Source organism: Hemibagrus wyckioides, linkage group LG04 (genome assembly GCF_019097595.1).
Source record: "Hemibagrus wyckioides isolate EC202008001 linkage group LG04, SWU_Hwy_1.0, whole genome shotgun sequence".
Classification (NCBI taxonomy): Eukaryota; Metazoa; Chordata; class Actinopteri; order Siluriformes; family Bagridae; genus Hemibagrus; species Hemibagrus wyckioides.
The window spans coordinates 28,646,199-28,673,026 of NC_080713.1; the positions used below are offsets into that span (position 1 = coordinate 28,646,199).

The 26,828-nt window shown below is 42.2% G+C and overlaps 1 protein-coding gene across 1 annotated transcript in view; it reads left to right on the forward strand.

Moving 5' to 3' along the window:
• pepd (peptidase D) overlaps nucleotides 1-24,449 on the forward strand; it is a 60,737-nt gene extending 36,288 nt beyond the window's left edge. The window contains exons 10-15 of the mRNA XM_058387612.1: nucleotides 21,194-21,262; nucleotides 22,032-22,109; nucleotides 23,040-23,188; nucleotides 23,324-23,508; nucleotides 23,604-23,795; nucleotides 23,883-24,449. Of these exons, the coding sequence (XP_058243595.1) occupies nucleotides 21,194-21,262; nucleotides 22,032-22,109; nucleotides 23,040-23,188; nucleotides 23,324-23,508; nucleotides 23,604-23,795; nucleotides 23,883-24,017 (808 nt within the window). The 3' untranslated portion in view covers nucleotides 24,018-24,449. The remainder of the gene's footprint in view (nucleotides 1-21,193; nucleotides 21,263-22,031; nucleotides 22,110-23,039; nucleotides 23,189-23,323; nucleotides 23,509-23,603; nucleotides 23,796-23,882) is intronic.
• The last annotated feature ends 2,379 nt before the right edge of the window (nucleotides 24,450-26,828 follow it).

The window sequence follows — 26,828 nt, forward strand, 5'->3', positions numbered from 1 at the left end:
TTACGCAGTACGCTGAAATAAAGGTTTTCAATGAGACAGTCTTTCCAAATCTGTCGCTATGGAGATCCTAACATTTTCGTGAAGGTAGTGCTGTCTCTGTAGAGCATCACACCTTAAAACCACCAACTCTTCCATTTTTAGAAAGGATGACTTGCAGAGAACTGACACGAAACCTCGGATATATTTCTGTCTTTGCTCATCGGAACAACACAAAACTCTCCACTGGACATCTTCTTTCCTTGATAATAAAGCCATGATGAAATCCTCTTCATCTCCAGTCTGAGCCCCTCAGAAGATCCGCTCTCTAATTCCACCCTCATCCTTGTATTTCTTTGGTGCACCACTCGAGGCTTGATGGGTAAGCGAGGGATATTAACACGAGATAATGGTTTGCACTTCCTGAATCAAAGGAAGCTGTTAGAGATAGCGGTTTTGCTAATGGCTAGGCAGTAATAAGTGTCGTAGAGGGTGTGTATGCTGCGAATCAGTAGCATGGTTATTTAGGGAAACCAGCACCGAATGGACCACTAGGCTCGATCCCTACCCATGATATTCTGTAAAATATTAAGCAAAGTGAAATCCTTCATTCTTTCCCCATATCCTTTTAAAAATACGTCAAACCAAGCTCCTTCACTGCTCTGCTTTTTCTTCAAAGCTTTACCAAAGCCTTCCCGTATTCACATTCACTTTCCAAGCTCAACCTTTTACCCATTTTTACTTCACCGAATCTCCGGGAGTCTGTAGAGGCTTGGCCTCATCCTGCTTCAGGCGTATTTAATGGGCCTACAGAGCAAGTCTGCAATCAATAATGATATAAATGTACCAGACAAGCAGATATAGAAGAGGTGGTACTGATGATAACAGCAGCAAAAACAATATGTGCTATAATAAGACCATATAGTAAGGTAGCAAATCATCTCGCTGATGCAATTTAGCCTTCAGGACGAGAAAAAAATCTCTTCACAGCTTTTTGATTAGATTAAACCCTACTATTAGACATGGTATCTCTGTTGCTGTGTCTCAGTCTGACTTCCAATCTCATTCTCATGTTTGGGACTTATTACACGTTACACTGAACTGATGAAATATTAATGACATGATCTAGCTTTTAAAGCATTACCAACCAAAGCAGCTGAAACGATTCCTTCCACTGCTCCCACATCTCAAAAAACCACAAAATAAGCAATATTTGCTGTAACCGGTCACACCAGGCTTCTGAAAAAAAAACAACAATCGCTTCATATTACCCACTGATGCTGACCTGGTCACCCTACGCAAAAGAAAACTTGATATTATATTGGCATCCAGGTAACATGATGCACCTTAGGGATGACTAAAAGATGCCATATTGGTTAGCCACTTCCTGTGTCCAGCCTTCTACCTGTAAAGGCATGCATCCCGGATTTAGTAGGATTGTTCCGCAACGATCTCTGCAGGTCAGGCTACAGTTCCGAGGTCTTTTGGGAACCGAAAGCAGGCATAATGAGGCAAAATGTCAATTCCTGGCATTACTCTGCCATTGGCTGTGTCCTCTAAGCTCACTGTGTGTTTTGCTTGAAGTTTAAAGCACCATAGAGAAATGACATTTTGACAAATTTGCCTTCATTTCTACAATGACACTTTCACCTTAATCATGGTTGGTGGGAAGCTTATCCTGCTCCAGCTGACAGATATCTTTTTAGGATGGTGGTTACACTAGCTTTTTGTACTCTAGATTTCAGGAATAAGATCTGGACAGGAGCTGTAGGTTTAAACCTCAAGAAAACAGGAGTATGTAGGCTTCAGTATGAGGGTAGACCCAGGAGCATGGGGCATCTATGCCTCTTGTGGGGGCAGTGGTGGTTCAAGTGGTTAAGGCTCTGGGTTGTTGATCAGAGGCTCAGGGTTCAAGCCCCAGCACCACCAAGCGCTTCTTTTGGGCAACTGAGCAAGGTCTTTAACCCTCTCTGCTCCAGGGGCACTGTATCATAGCTGACCCTGCAATCTGACCCCTACTTCCTCAGCTGGGATATGCGAAGAAAAGAATTCCACTGTTCTGTAATGTATGTGTGGTGATAATAGAGGCTTTGTGCCCTCAGTTCTTTTATGGATGGATGCCTTTTGTAAGATCGCACTCACTTAGTATTAGCATATTGTGCACCTCAGGTTGATAGAAGTAGGTTCCAGCTTGAACTTGGGGCTTGTTGTCCATGATTTGAAGTTTAGGCCAGAGAATGCAGAAACATAAAGTGATGGGTGATTCAGGGTGGGCAGCTTAAGACAGAAGCTTCAGGAGCTTGTCATTTGTTGGATAGTACCAGCAGCTTGTGGCGCTCAGGAGTCGGTGTTAGATGGAAGCTGAGGCTTGTACTCTGCAGGAGTAAGATATGTCGAGGAACTGAATTTTTAGACCTCAGGAAGGCTTCAGTATAGGAGTAGCAACTTGTATACCTATGGATGGGAGTGGTGCAGGGGCTTGTTTGCTTCAGGATGGGAGATGGAGGAGCTTGTTGTCCTTGGCATGATCCAGGTAGGGTCCAGATGGGACCTGGGCATGAAACCTAAAATTGTAGGCCTTGGGTACAGGGTTGTAAGAGCAGACCTGGACAGGTGGGAATACATGGCTCAGGAATCTTAGAATAGATAATTGAGTCAATGTCTTTAAGTGATGTCTAAAGACCTACGGTACCTCTTCCTAAGGTACTTGAACAAGCACTAATTTGTTGTAACACGGAATCATGTCTTGACTGATTGGCTACATGGCTTGAAGAAGGTAGTCAGTGTGAAATATCTGGGCTAAAATCCAGACGAAGGCAAGAGCGTATCTGTGCTGCAGTATATTTAGAACTGGTGCAAATGAGCACGATGTTGAAACCTCATTTAGGATCGATGCCACTGATTGCATCGATTGATTGTAAGAGTCCTCATTGATTACGCATTAACGGAGCCGGTTTTATGGGAGTCGGCTTGCAGCTTCGGAAACTTTGGATGGCTGCTAATTGAATTTGGTTGCAGTGAGTGAACACTGAGGAAGAGACTCAGCGGTAATGCTGGAAATGTAATTATTTTATTGTAATGTGATGCATGGCAGCAGAGAGCAAATCCGCTCCTGGCTCCTCGTTTCCTCTTATCGATGTCCTCGGCTCTGATTTCGTGCCGCGCCGAGGTTTGCATACAAGTGTGCCTCAGATAGATGGCCACAGGGAGAAAGTGCAGAAAGTTTAATGTCCTGGTTAAGGACATCGGGTGCGAGGGATATTCGGATCGTCAGCGGCGTTAAACGGATCAGAGAACAAACGACAAGCGATCTGTCATTAAAAAAGGCCAGTGGCTGTGAGGAAGAGCACGGAAGGAACGCGGACACTGTTGAATGATCAGACGTAAAGGGTAAACTATGCAGGTCTGGATCTGAAGTTTAGCTGATAAATCACTGTCAGGTGAACGTGAGCGTCTTCAGATCTTACATGAGCAAGCTTTCCATGCAGCTTTATAATCCATTAATAATCGGACTGATTATCAATCAGGATCAGTTCATCCCCGGAGAAACAAACCATCTGATTCAGACTTGATTGATCAAAAATGAATAAAAAGCATCTGATTTGTTTAAGTAAGTATTTCGAATGCTAACAGGTTCTCAAGATCCATGAAACAATCAAAAAAACGGAGAGAAGGTTCTAGAAGGAAAAGCTTTAAGCTAGAACCGAAAAAGTGCCGTGTACTTATCCATTCATGAACAATGTCCGTTCACGGACAAAAAAGTTAATGTTTTCTTACAAACTTTGCTAACCTTAGCGTAAATTAACATTTGATGATTCACCTAGCTAAATAGTTAGTTTAGTAATTTTACTAGCTTAATATTTAGTTTAGTAATTTGCTAGCTAAATATTTAGTTTGGTCATTTTGCTAGCTAAATATTTAGTAATTTAACTAGCTAAATATTTTGTTTTGTAATTTAACTAGCTAAAAGTTTAGTTTAATAATTTTGCTAGCTAAATCGTTTAAAGATTTTCTAGCTAGGTATTTAGCTAGAAAATAGCTTTAGCTAGCTAGTTAGTTACTTACTTATGGTATTAAATGAATTAATCTTCTCGCCGCCTTTGTTTTGAGCCGTGCGTTTGAGGGATGTTTAGCCGAGTCTGCTATGCTAGAAAAAAACTAACACTCGGACCGACATCCTGCGCAACGTTGCCATGGTAACACTGATGTTTAAATCTCTTATAGAAGTCCCAGGAGCAGCTCATACGGAAAATCCAGTCCGAATAAATCTTCACACACACACACACACACACATAGTGTACAAACATATAAAGAACACAAATCGTGTCCAGGCAACAACTTTTAAATTTTCTTTTCCTCATCTAAGGCCAGAGACTTTGAAGTTTCATCGCTTACAGTCACCGTGAGTCACCCTGCCCCACCGCTGAGTGTGTGTGTGTGTGTTGAATCATATGAGGATAGCAATCTGTCACTGAAAGCCTGGGCTGTGAGACAGCAGCGATGCAGGATGATCCACGGTCCCTGGTGGAGATGTGCAGGACTCAGACGTCAGATATTTGGGGACTCGAGGCCTAAACAGATAATCTCACTCACTGAGGATTTCCCTGTGGGTAAGAACGCCTTTGTGCTGAAATGGTAGTGAACTTCTGCTGATCGGACGCTTCCAAGTGGTTTCCATGTGTTTTATACGACTTTTATAAGAAAAGAGCCGTTCAGCAGCACTGACACTGAATTCTCCCTTCTGATTGGTCAGATTTATTATTATTATAATAGCAGTAGCTCCAGTTGCGAATAAATGTGTCCACCCTGATATCGTTTCTATGGTAACAGCCCACTCACAGGGACTCGTACACTAAAGACGATACATGTACACGAGTGTGATCGTTGATACGGTCGATTTTTCTTTAAGGAGATGTTTATAGAAGAGGTCTCCTTGTTTGATGGAGGTTCAACACCATTATATGTAACAATAAATGGATAAAAAGTATGGTGTGGTGGATTGCTGTGGTATCTGAGGAATAAACCGGATAACCGGCACCTTCCTGCTGGAGAGCCGCTGCTTCACGTTGATTCATTTCCTCTAACTGAGCTACAAACAGGTTCACTGATGTATGACGTGCCTCTTAAGTTCTAGTTTTAGTTTTATTCGATTTCTCTCTCCACGCTGTGGCTCTGCTGTAAAGCCACGCTACACATTCGGGAGATATTCTCTTATAAAGATGTTTTGCTTTTGCTGACCTGGAAGTGTTCTCTTTTCTTTCAATCAGTCTGATATTAAAGATATAAATCTGCCATCAGTGCTCATGTTACAACTAGCTTCAGTCCTAAACGTTAATAGCAGAGATGAAATTCTTACCGGCGGCTTTTTGATTAGAGCCGGACGACGCAGCAGAGCCTGGAAGTCTACACCATCTACAACACCACGTCTTTCATTACTCTTCATTTACCAGTCGATTCTATTACTTTAACGATATGGAACTTTGTTACTTCCTGTTCTCGCTTATGTTACAGCAGCCGTAAACACTCACTCCCTCACCACCCCCCAGTTTCCTTAAATGACCCCCCATTTCTACCACGACACTGGTGTCCTGTTCCACTGGTGCAATGAAAATGGACTTGAATGAATGATTGTATCACACTGTGAGTCTGATATGAAACGAGTCTGTAGGCTTTCAGTGCGTTTTAGACGCATGTTTTTTCCCTCTGTTGGAGAACCTTACACAGAAAAGATCAGATCTGAGCTGCTTTTTAGATGAACAAGCACTTGGAGCATCTCAGAGAACAGAAATGGGTTTGATATCAACATTTACTTTGAAGATACAAACAAACTTTTATATGAACATATAACTCCTAGTAGGCTATAAAACACTACGACTTATTAAAGTGTCTACTTTCATATGAGCTTCATACACTGACCAGACATAACATTATTACCACCTGCCTCATATTGTGTTGGTCCCCCTTTTCGCTGACCCGTCCTGCACTGTGTATTATGACCCCCTTTTTATCAGAACCAGCATTAACTTCAGCAGTTTGATCAACAGTAGCTCGTCTGTTGGATCGGATCACACGGGCCACCCTTCGCTCCCCACGTGCATCAGTGAGCTTCGACTGCCAATGACCCTGTCACCGGTTCACCACTGTTCCTTCCTTGGACCACTTTTGATAGATACTGACCACTGCAGACCAGGAACACCCCACAAGAGCTGCAGTTTTGAAGATTCTTAAGCTTGTCCATTTTTCCTGCTTCTAACACATCAACTTTGAGGACAAAATGTTGACTTGCTGCCTAATATATCCCACCCACTAACAGGTGCCATGATGAGGAGATCATCAGTCTTCTTCACTTCACCTGGTGGTGTTCATAATGTTACGCCTGTACCACAAAGTGTGAACTTTTCTGTTTTGCCAGACATGAAATTTATCAAGCATTGACACCGGGGGCTCCTTCCAGACACGTTCCTGGATGCTGTCAGGGATCTGGAGGCACACTGGCCATCTTTCACGCCATGTTTCTGCTTAAAATCCTGTCAGATTTTTACGTGACGTGTCTCTTATTTTTCCAGAAGCCATACCTAGACACGTCTTCCTTTTCTTCCTGCTCGGAATAGAATTCTTTTAAACAACAATCCAAACCTCAGACGTCAACCTGATTTATCGTACGTATTCGTCGCAGTTTTGTTCTTTAAAGCCGAGCTTTTTGACACGGGGAACAAACACCCCAGAAACTGACAGGCAATCTCTTCGATTAGTAAAGAAATGCAGCTGTTGTTATGGTTACAGTTATAAATAGAGCACCGGGTGACAGAGGAGCAAAGGATGAAACAGGAAACTGGAATAAATCTCTGTTTAGTGTAAATTCCCTCGACACGTCCCCCAGATTTCCTTTACTTCTGTGTTTAAGGTGGTGAATAATTACACTGTATGTTAAAGATGTTGATGGGTTTTCTGTTGGAGGTTATGCAAGTGTTGAGCGATCTCCTTATTGTCACACGTGTTACATGCAGTCAGAACGTTCTAGAACTTCTACGCTTGATATGTCAGGAACAAAACCCTCAGTGTCATGCAGTTAGAGAGAATTAATCAGTGACCACGACAACGGGTTTTACTTCTCACACGAATGAGTTATTATTTTTATTATTTGTTTTTATTTGTTTATGGTTACTTTTAATATTCATGGAGCAAGCTAGTTCCTGTTCTTATTTGCATTATAGTCACTTCCTCAACCTGCCTTTTTATTTTCTCTCATATTAAAAGTTATTGAATGAATGAATAAATAAATAAATTAATGAATTAATTTATGGTTACTTAATAATATATAGTAATATTTATAAAGCTATTATTTATTTATTTATTTATTTATTTATTTATTTATTTATTTATTTATTACTTTTAATATTTGTAGAGCAAGATTCCTCACTTCCTCAACCTACCTTTTTATTTTATTTCATGTTTAAAATTATTGAATTTATATATATATATATATATATATATATATATAAATTCATTCATTCATTTATTTGTGTTTATTTATTAATTACATTATTTATTTATTAGATACCATTTAATAAGAGAGAAAGAAAAAATATTAATCAATAATTATCAATTAATTTATTTATTTATTCTTCATGCGGGAGGCTCCATTTATACCCTGTATTTTTAATCCATGTATATTCTAGCAAATTCATCAACACCTTAAGAATGGAACATGGCTGCAGTAATATAAATAAGACACATGGAGTGAGATGAGGTTTTTGATATGTTTTGTTTTGATTTTTTTCTTTCTTGTGATGTGCCTGTGTCTCTCCGAGTCACCGGAATTAAAAGCAGCTCGAGGTTTTAATGAAAAGACGTCGCCCCGTGGTTCCAGCTTTAAAGCGAGTGATTGTGATCAGGCAGCAGAGCAGGAGAAGATAACCATCACTTGTTTTCTTTCACTGTGAGGTCAATAAAAAAGTCGTGCTGGCGGTGAACGCTGACTCTACAGAGCTGTTAGGAAAAGCGAGGAAGGTTTTGTCTGTCTGTGTCTTCAGGTGTTGTGAAAACTGACTCCATACAGTATGAGAATTGTCCTCCTCCTCCTCTTCCTCCTCCTCCTCGTGGTCTCTCAGCGGACGTCCAGTCAAACTCTATAAAGCGTGTGTGTATCTCAGCACGCGTCCTGGCAGAGGAGAGCGTGTTCCAGTCGCATCCCGCGGCTAAATCTCCCAGGACAGGATCAAGTTTCAATTCCGCTCTCAGCCTCCATGCAGCTCTGCCCTGAGAAACACCTCCTCATTTACACACACACACACACACACACACACACACTCTCTCTCTCTCTCCCTCTCACAGCTTCAACACTCTCACCTGTCTTACAGCTCACCTTCCTGCTGAGACCTGAGACGTAACCAGACCTCCACTTCTCTTCTCTTCTCTTCTCTTCTCTTCTCTTCTCTTCTCTTCTCTCCTCTCCTCTCCTCTCCTCTCCTCTCCTCTCCTCTCCTCTCCTCTCCTCTCCTCTCCTCTCCTCTCCTCTCCTCTCCTCTCCTCTCCTCTCCTCTCCTCTCCTCTTCTCTCCTCTTCTCTCAGATGTGCAGAACTCCTGACATGACAGCCAAGAGATGCATGTTAAGGTGTAGCTGCTGCACAGTGCTGGAATATTCCGGTTCGAAGATGTGCGCTGATTTTTCATTGCAGGGTCTGGATTTAGTCAGGGTCATCTGAGTTCTTTATCCTTTCTTTTCTAATCTTTATTATTATTCTTATTATTATTATTACTATGCACACGTTACAGAAATCCCTGTGGTGATTCAGATGGACATTTTGCTTATACAGTCAGAGGCCTGAAGCCGTGACGGTTAGCCCACAGCCTCCCTGTGAGCAAGCCAGAGGCATCTGTGACCACGAGAAGAAGCGATGGATCCAGATACACTAGCGTTTTGTATTTAAGATGTTGCTGAGTTTAATCGGGACGGTTGTCCTGAGCGCTCAAGCTTAATACAGCCTAGTGCAAGATGACCTGAAAATTAGCGACGTGGATAAAGGAAGCTTGTGTCTCAGTTTGTGAAGCTCAGTGCTTGCAGAAGTGAAGCTTTTCTCATCTCAGTCCCGTTTCACTTTACAGCACTCCCTCCAGGATTTCATGAAGCTTTATTTTGTGGAAAATTTCTCACAAGCACAGGATCCTTCTTCTAAACTCCTCCCAGTGAGAGACGTATCTATAACGACATTCTGTGAGAGATGTGCTGATGTTCCAGACACGTGAAGAGAGTTTCATCGGAAAGCGTGTTGCCGTGTCACACGAAGTGTCTCGGAACACATCAGCAGAAAATTCTAAAAATCGCAAGCTCCTCCGAATATCACGTTAAAACCTGCCAACGCAAAAATCTTTCGGTTTCACTTTAAACTCCGTCAGGTTGCTGCTGTTGCATCACGATGATGAAGTTCCTCCTGGTTAATCCTGAACGTTTCCAGCTCACTGTCACTTCACGTCACGGCGGCACACGGTATCACAGGTAAATAAGCTCTCAGACGTCCAGGCTTCTCACTGCTGTTATGTTACTTCCTTTCCTATAAAACCCGTTTCCTTTCTCTTCACCTTGAAGTCGCTTTTGACTCATCTCCTGTACCTTCATAATTACTTTGTTATATATAAAAATAATGAGATCCCTAGCACTACTTTTAATGATGCAGACACACACTGGAACAGAAATAGAGGCAAGATTATTATTATCCCCTGTCTGATACCTGCTAACAAGAAAACTTGCTAATCTATGCATGAACCCTGACTACCACCCCCCTGTTGTGATGGGAGACAGAATAAAAGAAGGATTTTTTTTTACATTTACTAAGGACAACTGAAGCAGCACTGAGACGAAGCGAGAAGCTTTTATACGAGGCAAGTGGCTGTTATCAGGAATAGAAGCATGGTGTTGGCGGCGTTCTGCTTCTCCTCGACACTGAGGTTTATTTACTACGCTGTGATTTTATTTACTACGCTGTGAAGAGGGAGGGAAAAGTAAAACTATGCAGGAGAGTTTAAATGTTTAGCTCAAACCTGTGATTAGACTGTAATACCATACCTAGTCTGCTAAAGGTTTTTGATCATGTGCTTTTTATTAGACAGGAAGTACTGATTAGGGAAAGAGACAATAGGAACAGCAAACCATGAGATTTAGCCATGCAGGAAGTGATGTTAAGTCGGTCATCGTTTCCTGTTTCTCACACTTCTCTTATCAGTGATGTGCTGAAAAGGGGAAAGTGAGATCAGATATATTCCTGAATCTGACACACGCAGCTCTTTAGGTTTCCGGGTTTTTCCTGCTGTTGTTTTGTTTTCTCTCTGGGGTCGACTCGATCCTCTCATTATAGCGTCATCCTTCTCTTACGTGAACAGCGAGTCGTCTCATAAACATGGCCTTTAAAATACACATTTGCGGCTGATTATAATAAGGAGCTAGTCCTGGAGCCGGTGATGAAAGTCTGGGCTCCCGCAGAGTCATTCATTAAGACGATAGCTCGGTCTGTTTATTTTTCTCCGAGGACACGAGGGAGAGAAATATTGGAAGGATGTCAGGAGTCGAAGTGGAAGGAGAGAGGGAGAGAAAATGAGAGAGGAGAAACAGAAGGAAAATGATACAGTGCAATTTGGGAACGAAATGTTACACAGTCAGGAGAGTATTTCCCTATTCCCTATACCCTAACCCCATTCCCTTACCCCTATTCCCTAATCCCTAGTCCCTAACCTCTATTATCTAACCCCTATATCCCTAAGCCCTAATCCCTATTTCCTAACCACTGTTTCCTTCCCACTAACCCCTGTTCTCTAACCCCATTCCCTAAACCCTATTCCCTAACGCCTAACACCTGTTCCCTTATCCCCAACACCTATTCCCTAATCCCTATTCTCTAACCCCTATTCCCTAATCCCCATTCCCTAACCCTTATTCCCTTACCCCTAACACCTATTCCCTAACTCCTATTCCCCAACCCCTAACCACAGATACTGATCCTGATTTAATCTTTTCTTCTTTTCTCTGAAAACTTCCTGTGTGGGTTTGGGTTCATTCATTCATTCTACAAGAGCATTCGTGAGATCAGACTCTGATGTTCAGGATGTTAAGACTCCAGTTCCACTTCACCCCAGAGGTGTTCAGTGGGGTTGAGTCAGAGTCCAGTTCCTCCTCTTTCTCCAACCTTCACCTCCACACCACATCTTCATGGAGCTGCTGGGTGCACTTTGGTCATGCTGGAACAGGGTTTGATGCTGGATTTTGGAACACTGCAGCACACAGAGACTTTCTATAGAATTATGTTCTTCTGACTTTGTGGAACAGTTTGGGGAAGAAAAAAATGGATGTGGTTGTCAGGGGTGCACATATTTATGGGTATCCATGCACTGGCTGGTGCATCGTTCATGAGTGTTTTGCCGAAGAAAGGTTGCCCATACAGATGGAGATCTGGTAACTGATGAGTTTAACATTTTATTCTGAAAAGGGGACTAAAATTGAATCTCCTAATTGTTCTTCTTTCATTTAAGAGTATTTTTGAGGTCAGTTTGTCAATAAAATCTCTGAAAGATTTTTAAAAATTGAACCGAAGTCCACAGTGAGTGTGCAACACTGTAAACCGTGATTCCTGATTCCTGATCAGCCGAATGATCCACCAACACCATGTGATTTCTTTCATTTTTTATATTTTTACGCAATAAATGCATCTTGATTCTATTAACCAATCACCATTTGACGTCTGGATTGTTCGTCATCGGGAGTTCATCCGTCTACAATCCTCAGGATCCTCTCTGATGGGATTCTACGGACGGATTTTCCTGAGCCGCCTGTCAGGCGAGAGACCGTACGCGTGGGAAGATTTGGCATCATATGTTTTCTTTATAAAATACGACTGACGTTGGCTAAAAGCTAAAAGGCTAAAATATAAAAGCCGGTCACAGGAAAAAAATAAATAAATAAATAAATAAATAGATCTCGCCGCTAATGAACATCTGCCTCGTGTTCTGGCGAGAGGAAATGTGGATTTAACCTGCTGAAGGTTGAAATTTGATTGGATGCGTTTTCCCGGATTCAAGGCTCTGTCCTGCTTTTCCTCCACACCATCTGCCAGACACATTCCACTTCTCTTATTAAGCACATGTCAGTCATGGAGGCTCACAAAGCAAACAAAGATTTGGCCTTGAAGAGGAACAGACTGTTAAAGAGGCTTTGTTTCTCAGTGAGGGAGGAGGAAAGAGATGTTTTTTGAGATGAAGGTCAGAGTCTGTCGATGGTCACTTCCTGCTAAATTGATGAGCGTAAAGTGTAGAGCAGTGACTGGTCATGTAAAACATACACTGTATAGTGCAGGGTTTTATTGATTTTTATTGATTTTTCTTTTTCGAAGAATTAAACACAACTGCAACACTATGATCATTTATTTTTTAAATAATATATTTTTAATATCAGTTAACTATCAGTACACACCTTAAATTTGATTTAATAAATAAAATAGCATGTGCACCTGCTGGTACGGATGAAACCCGAATGAGGATGAGGTTCTGGTTCCTCTCAAGGTTTCTCCCTCATATTCTCCCTCACAAGGAGTTTCATTTTAAACTTTTTTCATTTCTATTCTAATTTTTTAAATTTCTATAAAGCTGATTTGAGACAGTTCAATGTCTGATAGTTGATTTAATTGAACTGAGTGGAAATTTCTACCATTGCCTCAGGCTTGCTTATAAATGTTATGGATAAATATATATTTCATTTTAAAATAATAAAAAAAAAATCTCTTTTTGTATTTCTGTAAATCTGCTTAAGCAAATAAATAAATTAAATTGAATTGATTTGAATTAAAATGCCTATTGATGAAACACCTGTTTAACCAGCTTTAACCTGTTTGTTTGTTTGTTTGTTTATTTATTTATTTATTTATGTATGTATGTATGTATGTATGTATGTATGTAATAATTTCCTGCGGAGGTTTTTTTTTTTTGGACATCAAATTTTAACATAAAGCACAATGTGGCCAGGAGTGCCAAAACTTTTTCACAGAGATTTATAGTGGTGTGTCAACTTCAGGCAGAGTAACATGGACTGTTTTGCTTTATGATTAAATTCAGCATGAGAAGCGATTTGTTTAGTCTATTTGCCTAGCATGACTCGGATCCACGATTTCGACAGCAAACCGTTTACTGGGAACGATGGAAGACCGCCTCCTCTGACCGCACCACCCTCTGGAGACTGCTCCTCTCCTGCTTCCTGTCAGAATGCTCTCAGTTGTGCAGGTCTAAGTTGCTTTGCAGCTTAGAGGGCAGTTTGAAGCGCCCGAGGTGCTAAAAATGCTGACAGGGTTTCATTGTGACTGGCCCGTGACAGGTCCAGCATGATGTGAACACTGAGACTCTCCGCTCTGTCTCCACTGCGCTCTGGTTGATCTTAAGGTAATGGAAGCTCCTCTGCTGAAGTTCAGCTTTGTCTTGCAGACGTTCAGGAGGAGGATGTGATCCTGGCAGCACTTCTCTAGGATTTTTCTCTTTTTTTTGATGTTTTCAGGGTTGGGGTCCACCACATAGTAGTGGTGGAGCTCTGAGCTCTGCGGGGGGGCTTTAATCCTGACACATGACCACTTCAGCTGATTGGGTTTATATTTTAGAAGGCAGGTTGCCATCACCATGTGTAGCAATAGCAGTGTAATAGCAAAGCCCTACTTTATATATAAATATATAGAAATATATATATATATATATATATATATATATATATATATATATATATATATAATATATCTCCTTGGCCCTTGTCTCTTGACAATTCCGGACCGTCCATTTGACTTTATTTATGCTGTGAATGCAAGGTTGCATTTCTCTCTCTGGATCTTGCGTGCTCACCGCCCCCACGCCTGCTCCGGTGGGACATTAATCAGGAAGGAAGAGCAAGATGGCAGGGCAAGTGTGTGTGTGTATGTGTGTGTTTGTGAGTCAGATTGCAGGTTATTTCCTCTCGTAGACGTCTTGTTTTCTGGCCCACTTCTAGTCCTGCTGCTCCTTTTTTTTGACATTAATAAAGAGTTTTGCAGCCTGGGATTAGTTTCTGCAGTGGATTGGCATTGTTACACCACTACACGCTAACGCCGATGCTGAGACAGATCTGAGAGCTACGGCGTGGGTGGATGAAAGACTTCTCAAGGAGAAGCCTCGCTGCAGTGCGGTTAGCACCAGCCTACGTTAAATAGCTCAGCTCCGTCTATGGGGAGATTGTTTCCTCTTTTTTTGCCTCCATTCATTAGTATTTACGTACATGACGGTTATAAATAGCTTAGCCTGAACGTCTTGGTGGTTTACAGTCACTGTATTCGACCTCTGGTATTTACAGAGTCCAGTGTAGGGACGTTCATTTGCGTCCTGAAATGAAGTCTCTGAAACTCGTGAGATTTCTCTCCAGCTCTGAGGTCCTGGCTCGCTGGATGCCGAGTTCAAGCAAGACGCAGTACTAATGAGCCCCAAATATTCCCAGGTATTAGAGGACAAACTCTGCAGCAGCGCTGTAGTCTAATCTCAGCACAGAGCGTCTGATGATAGTCGTAAGAATTTTTCAGGCGCTAGTTTGGAAGAACACACACACATCCACAGAGTTTGTGTTTGGAGAAGGAGACTCACTAACCTCACAAACCTTGATTCAAATTACTGCGAAATAATATACGGTGTTGTATTCAAGTTTATTTGACTTGAAAGATAAACAAATCCATTAGTTATAGCTGCAGTGGCTGAGCTGTGTCACTGGAAGATACAGAAAATGACACCATTTTGTTGAGCTTTGCCTTTTATGGAGTTTTGTGGGCATGGCTTAGGTATCAACATGCGTGAAAAGAAAAGCGGGTGTCTTTCCGTTTGGGTGCTAAAACTTTTCCACACGGTGTTACTGAGTGATCGGTGAGGCGCTGTGTTTGGAAGTGGAAATGATTATTACGTAATATATCCTGAGATTTCTTGAACATTTTTGTTTCTCTACCGATGTTAAACCTTCAGTAATTCTGCTTCAGTGCTCGGCGTGAGCTGCAGCTGTTTAGGGTTGAGGCTTTGCTTAGTTAAAAATACACAGGTCTTAAATTGGAAAGCGATTTAATTAACTGGGCTTGAAGTCTTGCTGATTACATGTTTAAACCGAGTTAATTTCCATATATTGTGCAGAAGCTAGGCCTCAGAGCGCGGCGCTAATTGCTGTGTGCTTGTCGTTTATTACTGCTGACACGGCAGCGGATTGATGTCGTAATTATCTTTTGCTTTTCAAAGCGTTTAAGCCTCCTACCTTAATTTTATTAGCGAGGCTTTAGCGGTACAGAACTGAACAGTGTTTTTTATTTGACTCACCTTTGGAAATCGATTGCATGTTCTGCTGTAATCTGATCTCGAGGTGTTTTCGAGGTGGAGTCCAGACTTTTTACCTTCTGCCAAATGCCGTTATCCTTTGACAAATGCCGTTATCCTTCATCGCTAGCCCAGTGCTCCGTTTCTCAGCGGCCGGACGTATAAGGAGGCGGAATATCCGATCGGTCATGTAGAAGACCTCGGTCTGCATGGAGATCAGCATGTCCTGCTCTGGCAGTTGACCTTTTCAGGACTGCCACCTCTCACTCTGAACTTTTCACTCCGAGTCTGAGCGAGCTGTCTGCGGGATCGGCGAAAGGTCTCGGAAAATTAATTAGAACTTAATCGATAATTGCCTCGTGTTGTGTTCCTGATTCAGCCTGAGACTAACGTGCAATGCGGTGAAAAAACAAAAGCGTCTAATCAACCTGAAATACCATATCCTCAGGAAAAGGCCATGAATACATGAATTAACAATGCACTGAAATTTGCATTTGCACCTTTAACATGCAGCGTTTGAACCTGAAAATCTTGCTCCACGTCTTCTCACTGCGGTTCTCCAGGCAGGTGAGAGCTCAGGAACATGTGAGCCAGGTGATGATGATGTTGATGTTCCTCAGAGATTCGACACTCCACTGCAGGAAGTGAACCAGACGTGTCGCATTGCTGCATTTTTTTGGTGTGAGATGTTAAACTGAGCCAAAAGACAGAGCTGTAGATCTGCAGAAATGACAAATATTCTGAAAATTTGGATCAAACTAAAAAGCTTGAGGTTAGCAGAACAGCAGGTTCCATTTGCATGTTCTCCACATGGGTTTCCGTTATGTTCCTATATTATATCCATCGCCCACAGAGGCTTGCACCTGAGGTTAAAGCACTGTATTTGTGCCCAAGAATGTTTTTACCTCTAGGTGAACTTCAGAAAACAAATTTGTGAATTTATGCTAGCGTTAGTCCCGCGCAATGGCAGGGTCATTTGATCCGCATGATTTGGCACAGGTTTCTACGCCGGATGCCCCTCCTGTCGCAACCCTCCCATTTTTATCCAGGCTTGGGACTGGCACTGAGAGTTAACTCTTCAGTGGCTGGGGTGGCGCCCTGCCCGGGAATCGAACCCTGGCTGCGGCAATGAGAGCGCGGGATCCTGCCACTGTACCACCAGGAGGCTTTTAGAAAACATATTTGTGAATAAATCATAAATCATAAATTCCACTTCAACTCCGACTCCCCAAACATCCTCATTGCACTTCCACTCTGCTGCCTGATGCTTTTATCTACAGTACGGTTGAGCTGAGTGGCTAAGGGTTAAGGGGTTAAGGGTTCTTGCTCAAGGGCACTGGACACATGGCTTTACATACAGAAGCAGCAGCAGCAGCACTTGACTCACCAGAGCACCTCAATCCCGAGTGGTTATCAGTTTCATTCACTCAAGCGTTGTTTCTCTTCAAAACTTTCCCCCATCATCGTGATCGTCGTCATGGGCCGTGTTTCAAATCAAATTCTCAGAAAAGTCTTTTCTTTAAAATCAAATGGATCGGTCGGTCTAAAGACAAGCTGAGACGGTTATCAAGTAAAGTATAGATTCTAGAAGTTTCCAGAAGGGTGTGAGTTAAGACTTCAGCGCTAGTTAAGCTCTAAACGACACATGGACCAGCAGGTGAGAATTTAGCGTATTTAGGAATATTTCTCAGATTTTATGCTAAATGAAATGAGGCTCCATGAGGTCTGATCCTGTCTGATGTTTCTCAGCTCTCAGACACTCAGGCGTTTGATCATCTCCACATCAGCACAGGAAAGTGAAGATAACTTCTGAAGACGGAGCCGAGGTCTAGAAGCCTGGAGTCTGAAACACTTTTCCCTGTTTAAGAAGTTTGCATCTGATCCGTGACGTTCCTTACCTTAACGCTTTTCCTGATTTGAATATTTTACACACAGACTGCACGCGGACGAGGATTTTTTATTCTGTTAGCGATTATTAGCGAGACGTTTCTGTTAGGGGGCTGGGTTTATGGAGAACGTTGAAGCCTGGATTCGGAGATGAAGCTTTTAAATTCTAACGAAAGAACAAACAGTGCTGGGTTCTGATTGGTCAGGTTTATGTCAATGTTCTGGTTATCGTTTCCATAGTAACAGCCCGTTCACAGGGAGTCCTAAGGTGAACGATCAGCATGAACAGATCGTAAAAAGTTTTTGAGAGTCAGGAGAGATTTCTGTAACACTGCTGGAAGGAGTCTCCAGTGTCAGAGCTGTGAAACACTCGGAGGTGAGGCTTGAACAGTGTTTCCTGGCTGATTCACATCATTAGATGAAATGATGAAAATGGATAAAATGTGGTTCTTTAATAATAAACACTAATCTAAAGACACATGGCTGTGGAGTCAGAGGAATAAAACACAGTGTACAAGATAGAACTTTCTGCAGCCTAAATGATGTCATTTCTCATACATCTCCCTCACTTATCTCTCTAGCTAGCTCTCTGTCTGTCTCTCTCTATCTCTCGCTGTCTTTCTCTTTCGCTCTTCCATATCTCTCTCGCTCATGCTTGCTCTCTGTCTCTTGCTCTCACATATCTCTCTCTTTCACTCTCTCTCTCTCGTTCACTCACTTGCTCTCTCTGTCTCTCACTCTCACATTTCTCTCTCGCGCTCTCACATATCTCTCGCTCGCTCGCTCTCTCTTTCTCTTGCTCTCATATCTCTCTCTCTCTGTCTCTCGCTCTCATATATCTCTCTCTCTTGCTCTTACATATCTCTCTCTCACTCTCACATATCTCTCTCTCTCACTCGCTCACTCTCTGTGTCTCTCGCTCTCACATCTCTCTCTCTCTCTCTGGACAGTGTATCTCTCTCTCTCTCTCTCTCTCATTCTCTCTCTCTCTCTCTCTCTCTCTCTGAACAGTGCATCTCTCTCTCTGGACAGTGTATCTCTCTCTCTCTCTCTGGACAGTGTATCTCTCTCTCTCTCTCTCTCTCTCTCTCGCTCTCTCTCTCTCTCTGGACAGTGTATCTCTCTCTCTCTCTCTCTCTCTCTGGACAGTGTCTCTCTCTCTCTGGGCAGTGTATCTCTCTCTCTCTCTGGACAGTGTATCTCTCTCTCTCTCATTCTCTCTCTCTCTGGACAGTGTATCTCTCTCTCTCTGGACAGTGTATCTCTCTCTCTCTCTGGACAGTGTATCTCTCTCTCTCTCTCTGGACAGTGTATCTCTCTCTCTCTCTCTCTCTGGACAGTGTATCTCTCTCTCTCTCATTCTCTCTCTCTCTCTCTCTCTCTGGGCAGTGTATCTCTCTCTCTCTCTGGACAGTGTATCTCTCTCTCTCTCATTCTCTCTCTCTCTCTCTCTCTCTCTGGACAGTGTATCTCTCTCTCTCTCTGGACAGTGTATCTCTCTCTCTCTCTCTCTCTCTGGACAGTGTATCTCTCTCTCTCTCTCTCTGGACAGTGTATCTCTCTCTCTCTCTCTCTCTCTCTCTGGACAGTGTATCTCTCTCTCTCTCTCTCTGGACAGTGTATCTCTCTCTCTCTCTCTGGACAGTGTATCTCTCTCTCTCTCTCTCTCTGGACAGTGTATCTCTCTCTCTCTCTCTCTGGACAGTGTATCTCTCTCTCTCTCTCTCTGGACAGTGTATCTCTCTCTCTCTCTCTCTCTGGACAGTGTATCTCTCTCTCTCTCTCTCTCTGGACAGTGTATCTCTCTCTCTCTCTCTCTCTCTCTCTCTCTGGACAGTGTATCTCTCTCTCTCTCTCTCTCTGGACAGTGTATCTCTCTCTCTCTCTCTCTGGACAGTGTATCTCTCTCTCTCTCTGGACAGTGTATCTCTCTCTCTCTCTCTCTGGACAGTGTATCTCTCTCTCTCTCTCTCTCTCTGGACAGTGTATCTCTCTCTCTCTCTCTCTCTCTGGACAGTGTATCTCTCTCTCTCTCTCTCTGGACAGTGTATCTCTCTCTCTCTCTCTCTCTCTCTCTCTGGACAGTGTATCTCTCTCTCTCTCTCTCTCTCTGGACAGTGTATCTCTCTCTCTCTCTCTGGACAGTGTATCTCTCTCTCTCTCTCTGGACAGTGTATCTCTCTCTCTCTCTCTGGACAGTGTATCTCTCTCTCTCTCTCTCTGGACAGTGTATCTCTCTCTCTCTGGACAGTGTATCTCTCTCTCTCTCTCTCTCTCTCTCTCTCTCTCTCTCTCTCTGGACAGTGTATCTCTCTCTCTCTGGACAGTGTATATTCTCTCTCTGGACAGTGTATCTCTCTCTCTCTCTGGACAGTGTATCTCTCTCTCTCTCTCTGGACAGTGTATCTCTCTCTCTCTCTGGACAGTGTATCTCTCTCTCTCTCTGGACAGTGTATCTCTCTCTCTCTCTCTCTCTGGACAGTGTATCTCTCTCTCTCTGGACAGTGTATCTCTCTCTCTCTCTCTCTGGACAGTGTATCTCTCTCTCTCTGGACAGTGTATCTCTCTCTCTCTCTCTCTGGACAGTGTATCTCTCTCTCTCTGGACAGTGTATCTCTCTCTCTCTCTCTGGACAGTGTATCTCTCTCTCTCTGGACAGTGTATCTCTCTCTCTCTCTCTGGACAGTGTATCTCTCTCTCTGGACAGTGTATCTCTCTCTCTCTCTCTGGACAGTGTATCTCTCTCTCTCTCTGGACAGTGTATCTCTCTCTCTCTGGACAGTGTATCTCTCTCTCTCTCTGGACAGTGTATCTCTCTCTCTCTCTCTCTGGACAGTGTATCTCTCTCTCTCTCTCTGGACAGTGTATCTCTCTCTCTCTCTGGACAGTGTATCTCTCTCTCTCTCTGGACAGTGTATCTCTCTCTCTCTGGACAGTGTATCTCTCTCTCTCTCTCTCTGGACAGTGTATCTCTCTCTCTCTGGACAGTGTATCTCTCTCTCTCTGGACAGTGTATCTCTCTCTCTCTCTCTCTGGACAGTGTATCTCTCTCTCTCTGGACAGTGTATCTCTCTCTCTCTCTCTGGACAGTGTATCTCTCTCTCTCTGGACAGTGTATCTCTCTCTCTCTGGACAGTGTATCTCTCTCTCTCTCTCTGGACAGTGTATCTCTCTCTCTCTGGACAGTGTATCTCTCTCTCTCTCTGGACAGTGTATCTCTGGATGATTCAGGTTCCTGTTCTTCATCTCTGACAGTGGAGCGTTTCTGTGTTTTGTAGTTGTTTATATTCAGGGTGGATTTGGTGAAAGTCATCAGATACGTTGGGGAAAAGCTGAAGCGTCTCATGTTTTATATATGATTCTGTTTTTCTCCATTCTTCATCTTCATGTTCTCGAGCGTCTGCTGCATAAACATGGGGTTTTCTGGTTCTGGTGGAAATGCAGGGGGTTTGTGAGACTCTGACTGATTTACAATTTTAGAAAATATATAATTTTTTTTAATTAATCAGAAAGCTTTCTCTTCTGATGTATCTGAAGGCCTGTAATTTAGGTTTCAGAAAGATTTCAGCTGATGATAAAAGTCTGGAATCAGTGAAAGGAAATTATTCATTTTTGAAAATCATTTGGGGGAAAAATCTGAGTGGAGAAATGTTTCCAAGATGCTGTAGATAAAATGGAGGCAAATAACAAACAAAAAATAAATAAATAGAAATCAGAGCGAATGTTATGACTGAGACGATGCATACGCTTAAAGACTGCTAAAAGATTGGATATGACATATACAAGGCAGGTTTAGAGCTTTAGGGAATAATTATTTAGATTACATTTAATTAAAAAAATCAAAATATTAGAATAAAATATTATTATTATTATTATTATTATTATTATTATTATTGTTATTTTGCTATAATTATTGTAACAAGAATTTTTTTTTTTTAACTTGCGGTCATGTTGATGTTGCGTGTGTGTGTGTGTGTGTGTGTGTTTCAGTCTGTTTCAGCACTACTGCTACTCTCGTGGTGGGATGCGTCACACCTCATACACCTGCATCTGCGGAAGGTAACGTCTCGTCTCCTGGAGCTCTGTTTCATTAAACACCTCAACAGCAGTGTAGTGTAAACACACACACACACACACACACACACACACACACACACACACACAGTTTTACTGTCACCAATATTTGTGATGTGTCTATAGCCAACCATAGATAGATAGATAGATAGACAGACAGACAGTCTATCTATCTATCTATCTATCTATCTATCTATCTATCTATCTATCTATCTATCTATCTGTCTGTCTGTCTGTCTGTCTGTCTGTCTGTCTGTCTATCTATCTATCTATCTATCTATCTATCTATCTATCTATCTATCTATCTATATGTCTATCCATCTGTTTATACTCTGTCGCTCTCTCTCTCTTTCTGCACATATATGGTCTATCTCTCTCTCTCTCTCTCTCTCTCTCTCTCTCTCTCTCTCTTTCTGCACATGTATGGTCTGTCTGTCTGTCTTTCTATCTATCTGTCTATTTATCTATATATACTCTCTCTCTCTCTCTCTCTCTCAGCCATAGATATATATTAATTCAGCTACATTTACAGGGAAAGTGAGAGATTGTTTAAATTTGAAGGGGTGGGGATGTGGGCGTGGATGTGGGTGGAGTTCTTCCTGCATAATTATCACTCATCACTGTATCTGTGTCTGTGTGTATTTGTGTAACTCTTTCTGTATTTCTTTCTTCCTGAGCGGCTTCATTACTATTAAATCCTTAAAAACAGGGTTGATTTTTCAGTTTGTTTATTTGTTTGTTTGGTTCTCCACAGTGGCACCAACTCCTCCATTCTGCACTACGGTCACGCTGGAGCTCCTAATGACAAAACCATCCAAGATGGAGACATGTGGTGAGTGAAAATGACAAAGAAGCTCTGGGATTTGTTGTGTATTTATTTATTTATTTGTTTGTTTGTTTGTTTGTCTGTAACTATGATGGAGTACATGTGTTGTGGCACCAAGTTCAGGCAAAGAAAATTACTGGAGACTTCAGGCTTGGGGTCTATAGAAATGAAATATAAAACAAATATAGTAGTGTGTGTGAGAGAGAGAGAGAAAGTGTGTGTGTGTGTGTGTGTGTGTGTGTGTGTGAGAGAGAGAGAGAGAGAGAGAGAGAGAAAGTGTGTGAGAGAGAGAGAGACAGAAAGTGCGTGTGTGTGTGTGTGTGTGCGCGTGTGTGTGTTGCGTGTGATGCAGTAATCAACTTATGTTCTTTGAACAAAGGACAAAGTGTGAGACTCACACACACACACAGACACACACACACACACACACAGTATATTAAAGTCCTACAGTCACGTGCAGTGGTTCAGGTCCTGTGTTTAGCAGTAAAGCAGCTCCCCCTGGTGGCAGAAGCCTGAAGTAAAATAGAGTTTCTGTGTTTTCTGCAGCTGAAAATCTCCGAATAGAATTTCTATAAACTACAACAAAAAACACCGCTCCTGTGTTGTGTTCCTTTCAGCTGTGTGAGGATTCTGTGGTTTGTGTGGTTAACATCATGTTGCTGAAACCCTGCGTGAGACGAAACCTCCTTCAGCTTTAATGTCAATTTCCACATTTTGCAGAAATTTCATTTGCATATTAGAACATGAAATTAGAAAAGTTCATTTGCATATTAGAACATGATTGGCTGTTATATTTTATGAGGCAGTAACACTGCTTGTTGATATTCTTGTGAGATTCTTGGATCCTTTCTCTTTCTTCAAGCACCGCATTGACTCTTCTTTCCACATTTACACGTTTCACGTTTTTTCTAAATCCTGACCTTCTGTTTCTCTCAGTCTGTTCGATATGGGCGGAGAATATTACTGCTACTCCTCCGACATCACCTGCTCCTTCCCAGCCAACGGCAAGTTCACTCCTGACCAGAAAGCCATTTATGAAGCCGTGCTCAAGTCCTCTCGCGCCGTCATGGCCGCCATGAAACCAGGTGTGTGTACGCTGACCGTTTACTCACTGTGAGAACTTGCTTGCTAGTTTCATTGCTATGATTTGTTGCTCTATTTTGCCCCCTAATGGAAGATGTTTTTTTTTTGTTGTTTTTTGGGGTTTTTTTGCACTGCAGGTGTGAAATGGACGGACATGCACCGCCTGGCTGACAGGGTTCACCTGGAGGAGCTGGTTAAGATCGGCATCCTGCGCGGGAATGTGGAGGACATGCTGAAGGTCCACCTGGGCTCTGTGTTCATGCCACACGGACTGGGCCACCTACTGGGCATCGACGTGCACGACGTTGGAGGATATCCGGAGGTCAGGAAGGACTTTATTTACCTTCCTAAATAATAATAGGAAATCTTTTGGATATATAAGAATTGTGTCTTTATTTGGATCCACCTCTTGTTCAGGGAGTGGAGCGTGTGGACGAGCCGGGCCTCAGGAGTCTGCGTATGGGCCGCGTGGTGCAGGAGCGCATGGTGCTGACCGTCGAACCCGGTATCTACTTCATCCACCACCTGCTGGATCAGGCGCTGGCCTCACCTCAGCAGAGCGGCTTCATCAACGCCGACGTGCTCGCTCGCTTCCGCAACTTCGGAGGGGTGAGAAATCCGTGACCGTTGCTGTTACTATAGAAACATTAACGTTTCATAGAAATTGGGTCTGAACAGTCCGTGTGTGTCATCCAGGTGCGTATCGAGGACGACATCGCGGTGACGGTGGACGGCGTGGAGCTGCTCACCTGCGTCCCGCGCACCGTCGAGGAGATCGAAGCCTTCATGGCGGACAGGAGCGAGAAATCCTTCAGCAGCCTGAAAGATTAAACCGTCATCAGCATCTTCGTCAGAAATATCCATCATGATCTGCTTTTCTCTTTCATTCTATACAAGCAGTGCATGCATCTCCAATCATATGCTCTCGAACAGCTCGTTGTTTATTAATCGTTTCAGCTCTTTTTAAACAGATGAATCAGCAACATCCGAATAAAGTGCCAGTTTCCATTTCTGTAGACTTTTTTATAGTCGAAATAGTGTGTAATTTTTACCTGAGCAGCTCACTTTGTACAATTGTTTTCTAATGTTCAGGAGGCATGATTGTCTGATGAAGTTGAGACGATAAATCCATTTATATTTCTTCCTGAAATGATTCCATTTACCTGGTCAGAAATGATGGATACTAATCAGTATTTCTTGTGCACGTGTAACTTCAGTTATTGCATGAAAAAAAAATAAATAAATAAATTTCTCCTGCATCTTTAGAGCTTCAGGTCTGTCTTATTGTAGATCAGGAAGAATAAAAATGAAAAGAGAAGTAATGCTAAAAGGAAGGATGGCGTGTTAGCTTCAGTCTGGCGCCTGCGATGCTGAGCCTTACAGGTATCGCCATCACACCTGAGTATCAGAGTCATCACCCCTGCACCTTCAAGCACCTGCTAAGCTGTTAGCTCTCTGCACATCAAATTAGCCGGTTTGCTCTGTACATTGCACCATGATTCAGTTCCACTGATGTGTTTATGTTTATTTTACACTCTACTTTCACACTGTTCAAATTTTATTTCTTACATCAAATAAAATCATACACAGTAGAACATGGAGAGAAATGCTTTTTATGTCTGTCCTTACTATTTACAGAAAAATAGAGACAATGAGCACTAAGGTAAAAGTAACACTCATAAACTAGAACATGTGGAGAAAATATGGTGAAAATTTTCAATATAAATCTATAATAAAATGTATTCTCAGTACAGTAATATGAGTATGTTACTGTAACGTGGTTTAAATATTCAATTCAATTTCAATTCAATTTATTTTGTATAGCGCCTTTTACAATGAACATTGTCTCAAAGCAGCTTTACAAAAGAAGAAAAACAGAGAAAGGGGAGGGGGAAAAAAATAAATAAAATAAAATAAATAAATAAAAATAACTAGAAATAAGAGTAAATCATTAAATTTAATAATTAAACTATTTTATCCCTAATGAGCAAGCCTGTGGCGACGGTGGCAGGGAAAAACTCCCTGGGATGGAATAAGGAAGAAACCTTGAGAGGAAGCAGGCTCAGAAGGGAACCCATCCTCATTTGGGTGACACTAAACAGTAAATAATGTAACTGTATCTGATTAATGTCCTTTCTACAACAGAAATCAATGGCCCATGAGGAACTATTAGGTCAGTGTAGTTTCTAAGGTCATTATAGACACTAATTCTTTGCTGTCAGAAGGTGACAGATGTAATCGCAGATCTGTGATGGTGTGAAAGTCCCCAAGTGGCTCTGTCCATGGCTGTCTCCTGGGCCACACATATCCATCCACAGCATCAGTGGGCAACGACAAGTGACGAGACTCCGACCAGGGGTAGGGCAGTGGTCACAATGGAACTGGCAAACACTGGGAGCTCAGGAGTGGGGTGTATAGCTCGACAGAGAAGGTAGAGAGAGAAAGAGAAAGATATTAAGTATGATTCTGATCATGTGATGTTTAAGACAATGTATATTATGTGTAAAGTGCAGGCAGGGACTCCAGCAAGACTAGCTATGACATCATAACTAAAAGGGAGAGCCAGAAGGTGACGGACATGAAGGCTTCCCGGGACATAAAGCGTCCAACCACTTCACAGCCAGTGACCTGAGCGACTTGAGAGGGTGGTAAGATGACAGCATCCAACACATCCCAGTCACCAAACACTCTATGCCCATGAACCTTCCAGATCTGCTCCTTTACCTAAGAACTATATATTAAAAGCTTGACTAAACAAATGTGTCTTCAGCCTAGACTTAAACAATGAGACTGTGTCTGAGTCCCAAACACTAATCTGAAGGCTGTTCCATAACTGTGGGGCTTTGAAAGAAAAAGTTCTGAACATAACTGCTGTGCTACAGCCTTTTCTAGGATCTTGGAGATAAAGGGCAGGTTTGAGGGTCTATAGTTAGACAGCTGACAGGGGTCGAGGTCCGGTTTTTTAATCAAGGGTTTTATAACTGCTAGCTTAAAGGATTTAGGCATATAGCCAGTGCTTAGGGAAGAATTAATGATTTTTAGAAGGGGTTCGGTAGCTACTGGTAATATCTGTTTAAGGAAAGATGTGGGTAAAGGATATAGGATGCAGGTTGAGAGTTTTGAAGAGGAAATTAGCGAAATTAGATCAGGCTCTTGAAGTGGAGTGAAGCATTCTAAGCTCTGATCAGAAATAGCTATATTATCTAAGGAATTATCTAACAAATAATTTGGTTTTAAATTAATAGACTGAATTTTTTTGCCTGATATTGTCAGTTTTTTCATTAAAGAAATTCATGAAGTCATTGCTGCTAAATGTAGATGGTGTGCGCTTTTCAACAGTGGTTTTACTCCTAGTTAGTTTTGCTACAGTGCTAAATAAAAATGTAGGATTGTTTTTGTTATTTTCGATTAGGGCAGAGAGATACGCTGATCTAGCAGCACTAAGAGAACTTCTGTATCTCCGAAGGCTTTCCTTCCACACTAACTGAAATACTGCTAATTTAGTTTGACGCCATTTACGCTCTAGTTTCCTAGCTGATTGTTTTAAAGCTTGTGTGTGGTCGTTGTTCCAGGGTGCTAGTTTCTTCTCTTTAATTATTTTCCATTTAAGTGGAGCTACAGTGTCTAGGGTGTTGCGAAACA